The sequence below is a fragment of the Oncorhynchus kisutch genome, linkage group LG16 (assembly GCF_002021735.2).
Source record: "Oncorhynchus kisutch isolate 150728-3 linkage group LG16, Okis_V2, whole genome shotgun sequence".
NCBI lineage: Eukaryota > Metazoa > Chordata > Actinopteri > Salmoniformes > Salmonidae > Oncorhynchus > Oncorhynchus kisutch.
This window is the reverse complement of record NC_034189.2, coordinates 12,356,965-12,372,160: the sequence shown is the minus strand read 5'-3', so window position 1 is coordinate 12,372,160 and position 15,196 is coordinate 12,356,965. Positions and strand designations below refer to the sequence as shown.

Sequence of the window (15,196 nt, the reverse complement as noted above, 5' to 3'; positions counted from 1 at the left end):
TAATCCTGGTCCTCCTGGTAGGCCCTCAGGGCCGTAGCTCTGTCTGCCGGGGTTACCCCTCTCTCCCTTAGGTCCTAAGGTGCCAGGGAACCCTGGGCTGCCTCCTCGACCTTTGGAGATGGAAGAGAGAGGAGGAGAGAAGAGAGGAGGAGGGAGGAGATGACAGGAGAGGAGGAGAGAGGAGAGGAGAGAGGAGGAGAGAAGAGAGGAGGAGGGAGGAGATGACAGGAGAGGAGGAGAGAGGAGAGGAGAGAGGAGAGAGGAGGAGAGAAGAGAGGAGGAGGGAGGAGATGACAGGAGAGGAGGAGAGAGGAGAGGAGAGGAGAGAGGAGGAGAGAGGAGAGAGGAAGAGAGAGGAGAGAAGAGAGGAGGAGGGAGGAGATAACAGGAGGGGAGGAGAGAGGAGAGGAGAGAGGAGGAGAGAAGAGAGGAGGAGGGAGGAGATGACAGGAGAGGAGGAGAGAGGAGAGGAGAGGAGAGAGGAGGAGAGAGGAGAGAAGAGAGGAGGAGGGAGGAGATGACAGGAGAGGAGGAGAGAGGAGAGGAGAGAGGAGGAGGGAGGAGATGACAGGAGAGGAGGAGAGAGGAGAGGAGAGAGGAGAAGAGAGGAGAGGAGAGAGGAGGAGAGAAGAGAGGAGGAGGGAGGAGATGACAGGAGAGGAGGAGAGAGGAGAGGAGAGAGGAGGAGAGAGGAGAGAAGAGAGTAGGAGGGAGGAGATAAAAGGAGGGGAGTAGGGATGGAAGAAAAGACAACAGAAGAGAGAAAAGAGGGCGGGGTACAAATGGAACAGAAGAAGGTTTGACTTTTCTCGCCGGTATTAGTTTTGTGTCTTGTGGAAATCAGAGGTGTTTGTGTGTCTGTGTATGTCTGCGTGCCTGTTTGTGTGTGTTTGTGTGTCTGTGTATGTCTGCGTGCCTGTTTGTGTGTGCTTGTGTGTCTGTGTATGTCTGCGTGCCTGTAAGCATGTGTGTGTGTGTATGTCTGCGTGCCTGTTTGTGTGTGTTTGTGTGTCTGTGTATGTGTGCGTGCCTGTAAGCATGTGTGTGTGTGTATGTCTGCGTACCTGTTTGTGTGTGCTTGTGTGTCTGTGTATGTCTGCGTGCCTGTAAGCATGTGTGTGTGTGTGTATGTCTGCGTGCCTGTTTGTGTGTGCTTGTGTGTCTGTGTATGTCTGCGTGCCTGTAAGCATGTGTGTGTGTGTGTATGTCTGCGTGCCTGTTTGTGTGTGCTTGTGTGTCTGTGTATGTCTGCGTGCCTGTAAGCATGTGTGTGTGTGTATGTCTGCGTGCCTGTTTGTGTGTGCTTGTGTGTCTGTGTATGTTTGCGTGCCTGTATGCATCTGTGTGTCTGCCTGTAAGCATGCGTGTGTGTGTGTGTGTCTGCGTGCCTGTTTGTGTGTTTGCATGTGTCTGTGTGCAGGCATCTAGATAGTGCATGTTTCTCCGTGTTACCATCGCCGAAGGAGTCGCCTGGTCGTCCTGGTTGTCCTGGAAACCCTGGAGAGCCAGTGTCACCAGGTTGGCCGGGGAAGCCGTCAATACCATTGTCACCTGGTGCTCCTGCAACCAATCAGAGGGGATTGTGGGTATCATTAATACAATTCATTATTTTCATGATACAGTATGTGTGTGTGTGTGTGTCTGTGTGTGTGTGTCACCTTGAACAGCCAACCCCTGTGTGTCTGTGTGTGTGTGTCACCTTGAACAGCCAACCCTTGTGTGTCTGCGTAGATGGGGGGCCCGGGAGGCCCCTGTTCCCCCTGGTCACCCTAAAAGAACGAAATATGTTCACTTTAGCACCCCCTGCTGGCAGACTGGTACCTAGTAACCCTAAACCCTCTCAGAACAAGACTGCGGACAAGGGCTGCCCAATTCGGATCTTTATCTACTCATTTGTCTTTTGACTAATCAGATCAGCTCTTCTGCCAATAATTGGGCTGCCTATTCAAGGCAACATTACCTGACATTCAGTTTGTAACAAGTACACAGTCATGCATTCATTTATTGAAAGAAACATTTTTTCCCCTCTTGGCTTACCTTAGGTCCACTGTAGCCTGGTTGCCCGGGGAACCCTGGACTGCCTGTGAATCCCTGTGTGGGTGAGAGATGCATCAGTTCATTTGTTAATTGGTTCATTCATCTGACCATCCATTTATAAATCAATTCATTATTTAATTTAGGTGTGTGTGTGTCCTACTGGTCTTCCTGGAGATCCGGGAGGTCCATTAAAACCAGGAGGACCCTGCCAAGAGAGAAGAAGAAAAAAGATGGCCGCCAGAGAATAGTTTAGAATCAGAGTCCAGAATCCCAAACAGCAATAACATCCCTCTGGGTGTGTAACAATAATACATATTTTGTCCTGGGATAGAGGGAGTTTACACCAGATTATACCAATCATTGTCTTCATATCAGTGAAGGGAAGGGAAAAAAGTGCACACTTTGGGAGGAAGGACAGATAATGTGGACTCTGAGGTGGTAGCAGATAATCTGACATAGAAGGAGGGGAGGAGCTTACCCGTCCCCCTGGATACCCCAGAATTCCATTCTCTCCCTTCTCGCCAGGATAGCCAAAAGGACCCTGACAACAGACGTATGAGTCAAACATTTATAACATACAACTGCATCCTAAATGAAAACCTATTCACTAGTAGTGCACTACATTTGACCAGCAGGGCCCATAAGACTTTGGCCTATAAGGCTATTTTGCTCGACCGCAAAGAGATATTCAATTCTATAAATCTTTATTGACCCCAACAGACAAGACAGACACACTTACAGGTGGGCCGGGTCTACCAGATGGTCCACGCACTCCTTTGTAACCCCCTTCCCCCTGAGAGAGAGAGAGAGAGAGAGAGAGAGAGAGAGAGAGAGAGAGAGAGAGAGAGAGAGAGAGAGAGAGAGAGAGAGAGAGAGAGAGAGGGAGGGAGAGGGACAGAGAGAGAGGGAGGGAGGGAGGGAGGGAGGAGGGAGGGAGGGAGGGAGGGAGGGAGGGAGGGAGGGAGGGAGGGAGGGAGGGAGGGAGGGAGGGAGGGAGGGAGGGAGGGAGGGAGGGAGGGAGGGACAGAGAGAGAAAGGGACAGAGAGAGAGGGAGGGAGGGAGGGAGGGAGGGAGGGAGGGAGGGAGAGAGAGAGAGAGAGAGAGAGAGAGAGAGAGGAGAGAGAGAGAGAGAGAAAAAATATATATAAAAGGAGTTAACCAAAGGAAGTGGAACTCCAAGACGGCATCTTTCAGGAAAACCAAAACACATCAAAGTATCATAAAGCAAAAGGGAGGCAAACGGCTTCATTGTGGATGACAACAATTATAGTAATGTTGTGAAAAAACATGTACCATCTTGTGTTGTTATTACAAAGCCAATTACACAACTAATTGTGATATATTGTGAATTAAAACCATTAAAAATTTAAAACTGACTACAGTACCAAAGCCTCTCTGACCACGTAAAAGTACCAACTGGTTTAAAGTCATACAATGGGAAACAGTGTTCTACACCCTAAATAATCAACAATCTAGCTTACATATTTGCTGATTTAAATGAGTCTTTCAATTAATACTGTTCTTTACGTTGCATTCTGTGTACAACATCAACATAGAGGAAATATCGCATTGTGATGGGTGGGTTGGGGGAGGGGAGGGGACACTGGGTGAGAGACAGGGAGGGGAGGGGACACTGGGTGAGAGACATGGAGGGGAGGGGACACTGTGGAGGGAGAGGGAGGGGAGGGGACACTGGGGGAGGGAGAGGGAGGGGAGGGGACACTGGGGGGAGAGACAGGGAGGGGAGGGGACACTGGGTGAGAGACAGGGAGGGGAGGGGACACTGGGGAGGGAGAGGGAGGGGAGGGGACACTGGGGGAGGGAGAGGGAGGGGAGGGGGACACTGGGGGAGGGAGAGGGAGGGGAGGGGACACTGGGGGAGAGACAGGGAGGGGAGGGGGACACTGGGTGAGAGACAGGGAGGGGAGGGGACACTGGGGAGGGAGAGGGAGGGGAGGGGACACTGGGGGAGGGAGAGGGAGGGGAGGGGGACACTGGGGGAGGGAGAGGGAGGGGAGGGGACACTGGGAGAGAGAGGGAGGGAGGGGACACTGGGGGAGGGAGAGGGAGGGGAGGGGACACTGGGGGACGGAGAGGGAGGGGAGGGGAGGGGACACTGGGGGAGGGAGAGGGAGGGGACACTGGGGAGGGAGAGGGAGGGGAGGGGACACTGGGGGAGGGAGAGGGAGGGGAGGGGACACTGGGGGAGGGAGAGGGAGGGGATGTGACACTGGGGGAGGGGAGAGGGAGGGGAGGGGACACTGGGGGGAGGGAGAGGGAGGGGAGGGGACACTGGGGGAGGGAGAGGGGGGGGGACACTGGGGGAGGGAGAGGGGAGGGGACACTGGGGGAGGGAGAGGGAGGGGAGGGGACACTGGGGGAGGGAGAGGGAGGGGAGGGGACACTGGGGGAGGGAGAGGGAGGGGAGGGGACACTGGGGAGAGAGAGGGAGGGGAGGGGACACTGGGGGAGGGAGAGGGAGGGGAGGGGAGGGGACACTGGGGGAGGGAGAGGGAGGGGACACTGGGGGAGGGAGAGGGAGGGGAGGGGACACTGGGGGAGAGAGGGAGGGGAGGGGACACTGGGGAGGGAGAGGGGAGGGAGGGGTCACTGGGTGAGTGACAGGGAGGGGAGAGGACACTGGGTGAGAGACAGGGAGGGGAGGGGACACTGGGGAGGGAGAGGGAGGGGAGGGGACACTGGGGGAGGGAGAGAGGGAGGGGAGGGGGACACTGGGGAGAGAGAGGGAGGAGAAGGGACACTGGGGGAGGGAGAGGGAGGGGAGGGGACACTGGGGGAGGGAGAGGGAGGGGATGTGACACTGGGGGAGGGAGAGGGAGGGGAGGGGACACTGGGGGAGGGAGAGGGAGGGGAGGGGACACTGGGGGAGGGAGAGGGGGGGGGCACTGGGGGAGGGAGAGGGGAGGGGACACTGGGGGAGGGAGAGGGAGGGGAGGGGACACTGGGGGAGGGAGAGGGAGGGGATGTGACACTGGGGGAGGGAGAGGGAGGGGAGGGGACACTGGGGGAGGGAGAGGGAGGGGAGGGGACACTGGGGGAGGGAGAGGGGGGGGGCACTGGGGGAGGGAGAGGGGACGGGGACACTGGGGGAGGGAGAGGGAGGGGAGGGGACACTGGGGGAGGAGAGGGAGGGGCGGGGACACTGGGGGAGGGAGAGGGAGGGGAGGGGACACTGGGGGAGGGAGAGGGAGGGGAGGGGAGGGGACACTGGGGGAGGGAGGGGAGGGGACACTGGGGGAGAGAGAGGGAGGGGAGGAGACACTGGGGGAGAGAGGGGGAGGGGAGGGGACACTGGGGAAGGGAAGGGGTTAGAGGGAGGGGACACTGGGGAAGGGGGAGGGAGGGGACACTGGGGGGAGAGAGAGGGAGGGGGACACTGGGGGAGGGAGTGGAGGGGACACTGGGGGAGAGAGAGGGAGGGGAGGGGACACTGGGGCAGAGAGGGGGAGGGGAGGGGACACTGGGGGAGAGAGGGGGGGGGGACACTGGGGGAGGGAGAGGGAGGGAGGGGAGGGGACACTGGGGGAGGGAGAGGGAGGGGAGGGGACACTGGGGGAGAGAAAGGGAGGGGAGGGGACACTGGGGGAGAGAGGGAGGGGAGGGGACACTGGGGAGGGAGAGGGAGGGGACACTGGGGGAAGGAGGGGAGGGGAGGAGACACTGGGGGAGGGAGAGGGAGGGGAGGGGACACTGGGGGAGGGAGAGGGAGGGGAGGGGACACTGGGGAGGGAGAGGGAGGGGAGGGGACACTGGGGGAGGGAGGGGAGGGAACACTGGGGATGGAGGGGAGGGGACACTGGGGGAGGGAGGGGAGGGGACACTGGGGGAGGGAGGGGAGGAGACACTGGGGGAGAGAGAGGGAGGGGAGGAGACACTGGGGGAGAGAGGGAGAGGGGAGGGGACACTGGGGAAGGGAAGGGGTAGAGGGGAGGGGACACTGGGGAAGAGGGGGGGAGGGAGGGGACACTGGGGGAGAAAGAGGGAGGGGGACACTGGGGGAGGGAAGGGAGGGGACACTGGGGGAGAGAGAGGGAGGGGACACTGGGGGAGAGAGAGGGAGGGGAGGGGACACTGGGGGAGAGAGGGGGAGGGGACACTGGGGGAGGGAGAGGGAGGGGAGGGGACACTGGGGAAGGGAAGGGGTAGAGGGAGGGGACACTGGGGAAGGGGGAGGGAGGGGACACTGGGGGAGGGAGAGGGAGGGGACACTGGGGGAGGGAGAGGGAGAGGGAGGGGAGGGGACAATGGGGGAGGGAAGGGGGTAGAGGGAGGGGATGGGACACTGGGGAGGGAGTGGGACACTGGGGAGGGGAGGGGGGTAGAGGGAGGGAGGGGATTTGACACTGGGGAGGGAGGGGATAGAGGGAGGGGATGTGACACTGGGGGAGGGAGGGGTAGAGGGAGGGGATGTGACACTGGGGGAGGGAGGGGTAGAGGGAGGGGATGTGACACTGGGGAGGGAGGGGAGAGAGGGAGGGGATAGAGGGAGGGTTAGAGGGAGGGGATGGGACACTGGGAGAGGGAGGGAGGGGATGGGACACTGGGGGGGCTAGGGGGGGATTTGACACTGGGGAGGGAGGGGATAGAGGGAGGGGATGTGACACTGGGGAGGGACGGAGGGGATAGAGGGAGGGTTAGAGGGAGGGGATGGGACACTGGGGAGGGAGGGGATAGAGGGAGGGGATAGAGGGAGGGGATAGAGGGAGGGGATGTGACACTGGGGAGGGGAGGGGATAGAGGGAGGGGATGTGACACTGGGGAGGGACGGAGGGGATAGAGGGAGGGTTAGAGGGAGGGGATGGGACACTGGGGAGGGAGGGGATAGAGGGAGGGGATAGAGGGAGGGGATAGAGGGAGGGGATGGGACACTGGGGGGAGGGGATAGAGGGAGGGGATTTGACACTGGGGAGGGACGGAGGGGATAGAGGGAGGGGATGTGACACTGGGGAGGGGAGGGGATAGAGGGAGGGATAAAGGGAGGGGATGTGACACTGGGGAGGGACGGAGGGGATAGAGGGAGGGGATGTGACACTGGGGAGTGGAGGGGATAGAGGGAGGGTTTGTGACACTGGGAGGGGTTGAGGGAGGAGGGGATGGGACACTGGGGAGGGGAGGGGTAGAGGGAGGGGAAGTGACACTGGGGAGTGGAGGGGTAGAGGGAGGGGATGTGACACTGGGGAGGGGAGGGGTAGAGGGAGGGGATGTGACACTGGGGAGGGGAGGGGTAGAGGGAGGGGATGGGACACTGGGGAGGGGAGGGGATGGGACACTGGGGAGGGGAGGGGTTAGAGGGAGGGGATGGGACACTGGAGAGGGGAGGGGTAGAGGGAGGGATAGGCCAGGGAGAGAGGGGGCTCCAGGAGCCAGCCAGCGAGCCAACAGAGCCAGCTATAGGTGAAGTGGGGGGCGAAGTTCAGTATAGTATCACATCCACCCTCCAGGGAGGAGGGAGGGGTGGTTGGAGGGGAGGAGGGAGGGGAGGAGGGAGGGGAGGAGGGAGGGGTGGTTGGGTGGCGGCGATGGCTGTTGTTTGTTGTTTTCGGGTAAGTTTGGAAGGAGGGGGTTACCTTATCTCCTTTGTAGATGGTGGTAATAGATGAGCCTACTAGCGACTCGTCGCCGGGCACGCCTCGAGGTCCGGGTGGCCCCGTGTTTCCCTGGTGATTCAGAGGAGAACACTTGTCAGTCAGTCGTTATCAGCCAATCAGACCGGAGGATGAGGAATTTGGGATGTTGAGAGGCAGGGGGGGGGGGGGGTAAAGATAGGAAGAGCGAGATGTGGAGCGAGAAAGAGAGAGAGGGGGAATAAGGAGGGATGAGGAAAGAGGGATGTGGGAGAAATAGGAAACAAATGAAAGAAAAAAAGTGTTAGGAGATGTGATAAAAGAAGAAGACAGGGAGGAAAAGAGGAAGATGAGAGAGTGAGGTGTAGGGGATGAGATAGTAGAGGGTGGAATATCAGAAGAAAGAGAGAAAGGAGTGAAAGACAGAGAGAGAAAGAGAGAGAAACAGAGAGAGAGCTCTGGGCTACATGATCTTTCTTCCTAAGGGAAATAAAGGGAAATAAGGGAAATACAGGGAAATAAAGGGAAATAAAGAGAAATAAAGAGAAATAAGGGAAATAAAGGGAAATAAAGAGAAATAAGGGAAATACAGGGAAATAAAGGGAAATAAAGAGAAATAAGGGAAATAAAGGGAAATAAAGAGAAATAAGGGGAAATAAAGGGAAATAAAGCCACACAGGAAGTTGGAGGAAGTGATTCCAGAACCAATCACAGACCACAACATGCCTGCCCACAGTTTAGAGATTATATGGTTTGAAATATATAATGCATTGCATTTTACTGGAGGAATATTATACAATATAGCAGGAATATTATTAGTTGGTAATGTTATAGATATGCTACATGTAAGTGTCTGTTTTGACCAATTAAAGGTAGTCTCATTACAGACAATACATAGGTCAAATTATGGGGGTGATGGAAAGTACTAGAATAATCTCTGAGCTGCCATCCAACAGTAAGTAATGACATGACAACTGTACTCCATCCAATAACATTTTAGATCTCGATCATTTTAAAATCAGATTTGATACGAGATCAGATTCAGAATAAGAAACAAAATGGCCGCCTCCATAGGGCTCCAGTCATCCCAGTGGCAGCACTGTCATGCAATAATAAACTGTACACCATTCAAGACAAGGTGATATGTTAATAATTGAGATGGAACAAACCAGAGGGGGCTAGTGAGGGGAGGATAGCTCCTAATGATGACTGAAATGGAGTGAACTGAACGGTACTTACAGTTGAAGTCGGAAGTTTACATACAATTTAGCCGAATACATTTAAACTTGCCAGAACTATAGCTTGTTAACAAGAAATTTGTGGAGTGGTTGAAAAACGAGTTTTAACGACTCCAACCTAAGTGTATGTAAACTTCCGACTTCAACTGTATTATATAACACATGATAGTGATACCATGCCATTTATTCCATTCTAGGCATCCTCCTATATCTCCACCCACCAACCTCCATTGATACGGGTGAAATTTTGAGGTAGACGTGTCAGTGGAAAAACTAGAGAGAAGTGGGGGATGAGGGAGGAGTTTAGGAGAGATGGAAGGAGGGGTGGGGGGAGGGTAGAGGTCCTGTTTCATTGGAGAAAGGTGGGGAGAGATGGAAGGGGGTTGAATAGAGGTGAGGAGGATGTGTCAAACCATCACCAAGATAGATGACATGCACACAGAGGTCAGACAGACAACCACAATCATGTACTTCAACCACACACACACACACACACACACACACACACACACACACACACACACACACACACACACACACACACACACACACACACACACACACACACACACACACACACACACACACACACACAAAACACAGCTAGAAAACCATAGCCTGCTGTCTTTAGTTTGATTTGGAGTGAGGAAAGGTTACTGATACAGAGGGGTGAAAGGTTACTGATACAGAGGGGTGAAAGGTTACTAATACAGAGGGGTGAAAGGTTACTGATACAGAGGGGTGAAAGGTTACTGATACAGAGGGGTGAAAGGTTACTAATACAGAGGGGTGAAAGGTTACTGATACAGAGGGGTGAAAGGTTACTAATACAGAGGTGTGAAAGGTTACTGATACAGAGGGGTGAAAGGTTACTGATACAGAGGGGTGAAAGGTTACTGATACAGAGGTGTGAAAGGTTACTGATACAGAGGGGTGAAAGGTTACTGATACAGAGGGGTGAAAGGTTACTGATACAGAGGTGTGAAAGGTTACTGATACAGAGGGGTGAAAGGTTACTGATACAGAGGGGTGAAAGGTTACTGATACTGAGGTGTGAAAGGTTACTGATACAGAGGGGTGAAAGGTTACTGATACAGAGGTGTGAAAGGTTACTGATACTGAGGGGTGAAAGGTTACTGATACTGAGGGGTGAAAGGTTACTGATACAGAGGTGTGAAAGGTTACTGATACAGAGGGGTGAAAGGTTACTGATACAGAGGTGTGAAAGTTTACTGATACAGAGGTGTGAATTATGACTGTATCCCAAATGGTAACCTCTTCCCAGGGCTATAGTCAAAAGTGGTGCACTATACAGGGTATCATATGGAAAGCAACTGATGTCATATTTGTAAAGTCTAAATCTAGCTACACGTTTCCATTCTGAGGTGTGTTTATGGTTGTGGAATGAGTGAATAGGAAGCTAAAATGTAATAAACTGATATAATAAATAAATGACTGTATCAATCGATGTGATCAGTGACAAGAAGGGTTACGTAGGGTACTCCTAGTTGTGTGTTGTAACGGTGCGTACAATCTATCAGAAATGCCCTCAACAATTAACAAGTAAACTAATTAAACTAGGTAGAATAGGGGGCTTGTGTTATTTTGTAACGATGAGTACCTTAGCACCTGGCTCCCCCCGGAAGCCGAGGCTGGGGCTCCCCTGGAAAACAAGAGCGGATATTGCATTTGGAAAACATGGGCCTACATGGGGCAGGCATTATAACAGCACGAGTTATAACAGCACGAGTGTCATGGTATGAAGTCTGCAATCTCAATGTAAGTCTACTGAAACCAAAGTTTCTAATAGGGACTAAATACATACAGTGGGGCAAAAAAGTATTTAGTCAGCCACCAATTGTGCAAGTTCTCCCACTTAAAAAGATGAGAGAGGCCTGTTATTTTCATCATAGGTACACTTCAACTATGACAGACAAAATGAGAAAAAAAATCCAGAAAATCACATTGTAGGATTTTTAATGAATTTATTTGCAAATTATGGTGGAAAATAAGTATTTGGTCAATAACAAAAGTTTATCTAAATACTTTGTTATATACCCTTTGTTGGCTATGACAGAGGTCAAATGTTTTCTGTAAGTCTTCACAAGGTTTCACACACTGTTGCTGGTATTTTGGCCCATTCCTCCATGCAGATCTCCTCTAGAGCAGTGATGTTTTGGGGCTGTTGCTGGGCAACACGGACTTTCAACTCCCTCCAAAGATTTTCTATGGGGTTGAGATCTGGAGACTGGCTAGGCCACTCCAGGACCTTGAAATGCTTCTTACAAAGCCACTCCTTCGTTGCCCAGGCGGTGTGTTTGGGATCATTGTCGTGCTGAAAGACAATGATGCTGAAAGACAAAGACAAGCCACGTTTCATCTTCAATGCCCTTGCTGATGGAAGGAGGTTTTCACTCAAAATCTCACGATACATGGCCCCATACATTCTTTCCTTTACACGGATCAGTCGTCCTGGTCCCTTTGCAGAAAAACAGCCCCGAAGCATGATGTTTCCACCCCATGCTTCACAGTAGGTATGGTGTTCTTTGGATGCAACTCAGCATTCTTTGTCCTCCAAACTCGACGAGTTGAGTTTTTACCAAAATATATTTACCAAAGTTATATTTTGGTTTCATCTGACCATATGACATTCTCCCAATCTTCTTCTGGATCATCCAAATGCTCTCTAGTAAACTTCAGACGGGCCTGGACATGTACTGGCTTAAGCAGGGGGACACGTCTGGCACTGCAGGATTTGAGTCCCTGGCGGCGTAGTGTGTTACTGATGGTAGGCTTTGTTACTTTGGTCCCAGCTCTCTGCAGGTCATTCACTAGGTCCCCACGTGTGGATCTGTAATTTTTGCTCACCGTTCTTGTGATCATTTTGACCCCACGGGGTGAGATCTTGCGTGGAGCCCCAGATCGAGGGAGATTATCAGTGATCTTGTATGTCTTCCATTTCCTAATAATTGCTCCCACAGTTGATTTCTTCAAACCAAGCTGCTTACCTATTGCAGATTCAGTCTTCCCAGCCTGGTGCAGGTCTACAATTTTGTTTCTGGTGTCCTTTGATAGCTCTTTGGTCTTGGCCATAGTGGAGTTTGGAGTGTGACTGTTTGAGGTTGTGGACAGGTGTCTTTTATACTGATAACAAGTTCAAACAGGTGCCATTAATACAGGTAACGAGTGGAGGACAGAGGAGCCTCTTAAAGAAGTTACAGGTCTGTGAGAGCCAGAAATCTTGCTTGTTTGTAGGTGACCAAATACTTATTTTCCACCATATTTTGCAAATAAATTCAATAAAAATCCTACAATGTGATTTTCTGGATTTTTTTTCTCATTTTGTCTGTCATAGTTGAAGTGTACCTATGATGAAAATGACAGGCCTCTCTCATCTTTTTAAGTGGGAGAACTTGCACAATTGGTGGCTGACTAAATACTTTTTTGCCCCACTGTATCATGTATCTCAATAAACCTAGACTAAAAGGAAAGAAAGAAATACATTTAACATTTTTACATGTTAGTCATTTAGCAGACGCTTACAGTCAGTACATTCATCTTCAGATAGCTAGGTGGGACAACCACACATCACAGTCAGTACATTCATCTTCAGATAGCTAGGTGGGACAACCACACATCACAGTCAGTACATTCATCTTCAGATAGCTAGGTGGGACAACCACATATCACAGTCAGTACATTCATCTTCAGATAGCTAGGTGGGACAACCACACATCACAGTCAGTACATTCATCTTCAGATAGCTAGGTGGGACAACCACACATCACAGTCAGTGCATTCATCTTCAGATAGCTAGGTGGGACAACCACACATCACAGTCAGTACATTCATCTTCAGATAGCTAGGTGGGACAACCACACATCACAGTCAGTACATTCATCGTCAGATAGCTAGGTGGGACAACCACATATCACAGTCAGTGCATTCATCTTCAGATAGCTAGGTGGGACAACCACACATCACAGTCAGTACATTCATCGTCAGATAGCTAGGTGGGACAACCACACATCACAGTCAGTACATTCATCTTCAGATAGCTAGGTGGGACAACCACACATCACAGTCAGTACATTCATCTTCAGATAGCTAGGTGGGACAACCACACATCACAGTCAGTACATTCATCTTCAGATAGCTAGGTGGGACAACCACATATCACAGTCAGTACATTCATCGTCAGATAGCTAGGTGGGACAACCACACATCACAGTCAGTACATTCATCTTCAGATAGCTAGGTGGGACAACCACACATCACAGTCAGTACATTCATCGTCAGATAGCTAGGTGGGACAACCACACATCACAGTCAGTACATTCATCTTCAGATAGCTAGGTGGGACAACCACACATCACAGTCAGTACATTCATCTTCAGATAGCTAGGTGGGACAACCACACATCACAGTCAGTACATTCATCTTCAGATAGCTAGGTGGGACAACCACATATCACAGTCAGTACATTCATCGTCAGATAGCTAGGTGGGACAACCACACATCACAGTCAGTACATTCATCTTCAGATAGCTAGGTGGGACAACCACACATCACAGTCAGTACATTCATCTTCAGATAGCTAGGTGGGACAACCACACATCACAGTCAGTACATTCATCTTCAGATAGCTAGGTGGGACAACCACATATCACAGTCAGTACATTCATCTTCAGATAGCTAGGTGGGACAACCACACATCACAGTCAGTACATTCATCTTCAGATAGCTAGGTGGGACAACCACACATCACAGTCAGTGCATTCATCTTCAGATAGCTAGGTGGGACAACCACACATCACAGTCAGTACATTCATCTTCAGATAGCTAGGTGGGACAACCACACATCACAGTCAGTACATTCATCGTCAGATAGCTAGGTGGGACAACCACATATCACAGTCAGTGCATTCATCTTCAGATAGCTAGGTGGGACAACCACACATCACAGTCAGTACATTCATCGTCAGATAGCTAGGTGGGACAACCACATATCACAGTCAGTACATTCATCTTCAGATAGCTAGGTGGGACAACCACACATCACAGTCAGTACATTCATCGTCAGATAGCTAGGTGGGACAACCACATATCACAGTCAGTACATTCATCTTCAGATAGCTAGGTGGGACAACCACATATCACAGTCAGTACATTCATCTTCAGATAGCTAGGTGGGACAACCACATATCACAGTCAGTACATTCATCTTCAGATAGCTAGGTGGGACAACCACATATCACAGTCAGTACATTCATCGTCAGATAGCTAGGTGGGACAACCACATATCACAGTCAATACATTCATCTTCAGATAGCTAGGTGGGACAACCACACATCACAGTCAGTACATTCATCTTCAGATAGCTAGGTGGGACAACCACACATCACAGTCAGTGCATTCATCTTCAGATAGCTAGGTGGGACAACCACATATCACAGTCAGTACATTCATCTTCAGATAGCTAGGTGGGACAACCACACATCACAGTCAGTACATTCATCGTCAGATAGCTAGGTGGGACAACCACATATCACAGTCAGTACATTCATCGTCAGATAGCTAGGTGGGACAACCACACATCACAGTCAGTACATTCATCGTCAGATAGCTAGGTGGGACAACCACATATCACAGTCAGTACATTCATCGTCAGATAGCTAGGTGGGACAACCACACATCACAGTCAGTACATTCATCTTCAGATAGCTAGGTGGGACAACCACACATCACAGTCAGTGCATTCATCTTCAGATAGCTAGGTGGGACAACCACATATCACAGTCAGTACATTCATCGTCAGATAGCTAGGTGGGACAACCACACATCACAGTCAGTACATTCATCTTCAGATAGCTAGGTGGGACAACCACATATCACAGTCAGTACATTCATCTTCAGATAGCTAGGTGGGACAACCACATATCACAGTCAGTACATTCATCTTCAGATAGCTAGGTGGGACAACCACATATCACAGTCAGTACATTCATCGTCAGATAGCTAGGTGGGACAACCACATATCACAGTCAGTACATTCATCTTCAGATAGCTAGGTGGGACAACCACACATCACAGTCAGTACATTCATCTTCAGATAGCTAGGTGGGACAACCACACATCACAGTCAGTGCATTCATCTTCAGATAGCTAGGTGGGACAACCACATATCACAGTCAGTACATTCATCTTCAGATAGCTAGGTGGGACAACCACACATCACAGTCAGTACATTCATCGTCAGATAGCTAGGTGGGACAACCACATATCACAGTCAGTACATTCATCGTCAGATAGCTAGGTGGGACAACCACATATCA

At 51.4% G+C, this 15,196-nt stretch overlaps 1 protein-coding gene across 1 annotated transcript in view; it reads right to left on the bottom strand.

Annotated features, from left to right (window-relative positions):
- The window catches only part of LOC109880159 (collagen alpha-6(IV) chain), a 238,446-nt gene that overhangs the window by 50,690 nt on the left and 172,560 nt on the right, over positions 1–15,196 (bottom strand). The window contains 9 exon segments of the mRNA XM_031791790.1: positions 1–110; positions 1,453–1,560; positions 1,700–1,769; positions 2,038–2,091; positions 2,198–2,242; positions 2,516–2,578; positions 2,777–2,830; positions 7,627–7,716; positions 10,483–10,524. Of these exon segments, the coding sequence (XP_031647650.1) occupies positions 1–110; positions 1,453–1,560; positions 1,700–1,769; positions 2,038–2,091; positions 2,198–2,242; positions 2,516–2,578; positions 2,777–2,830; positions 7,627–7,716; positions 10,483–10,524 (636 nt within the window).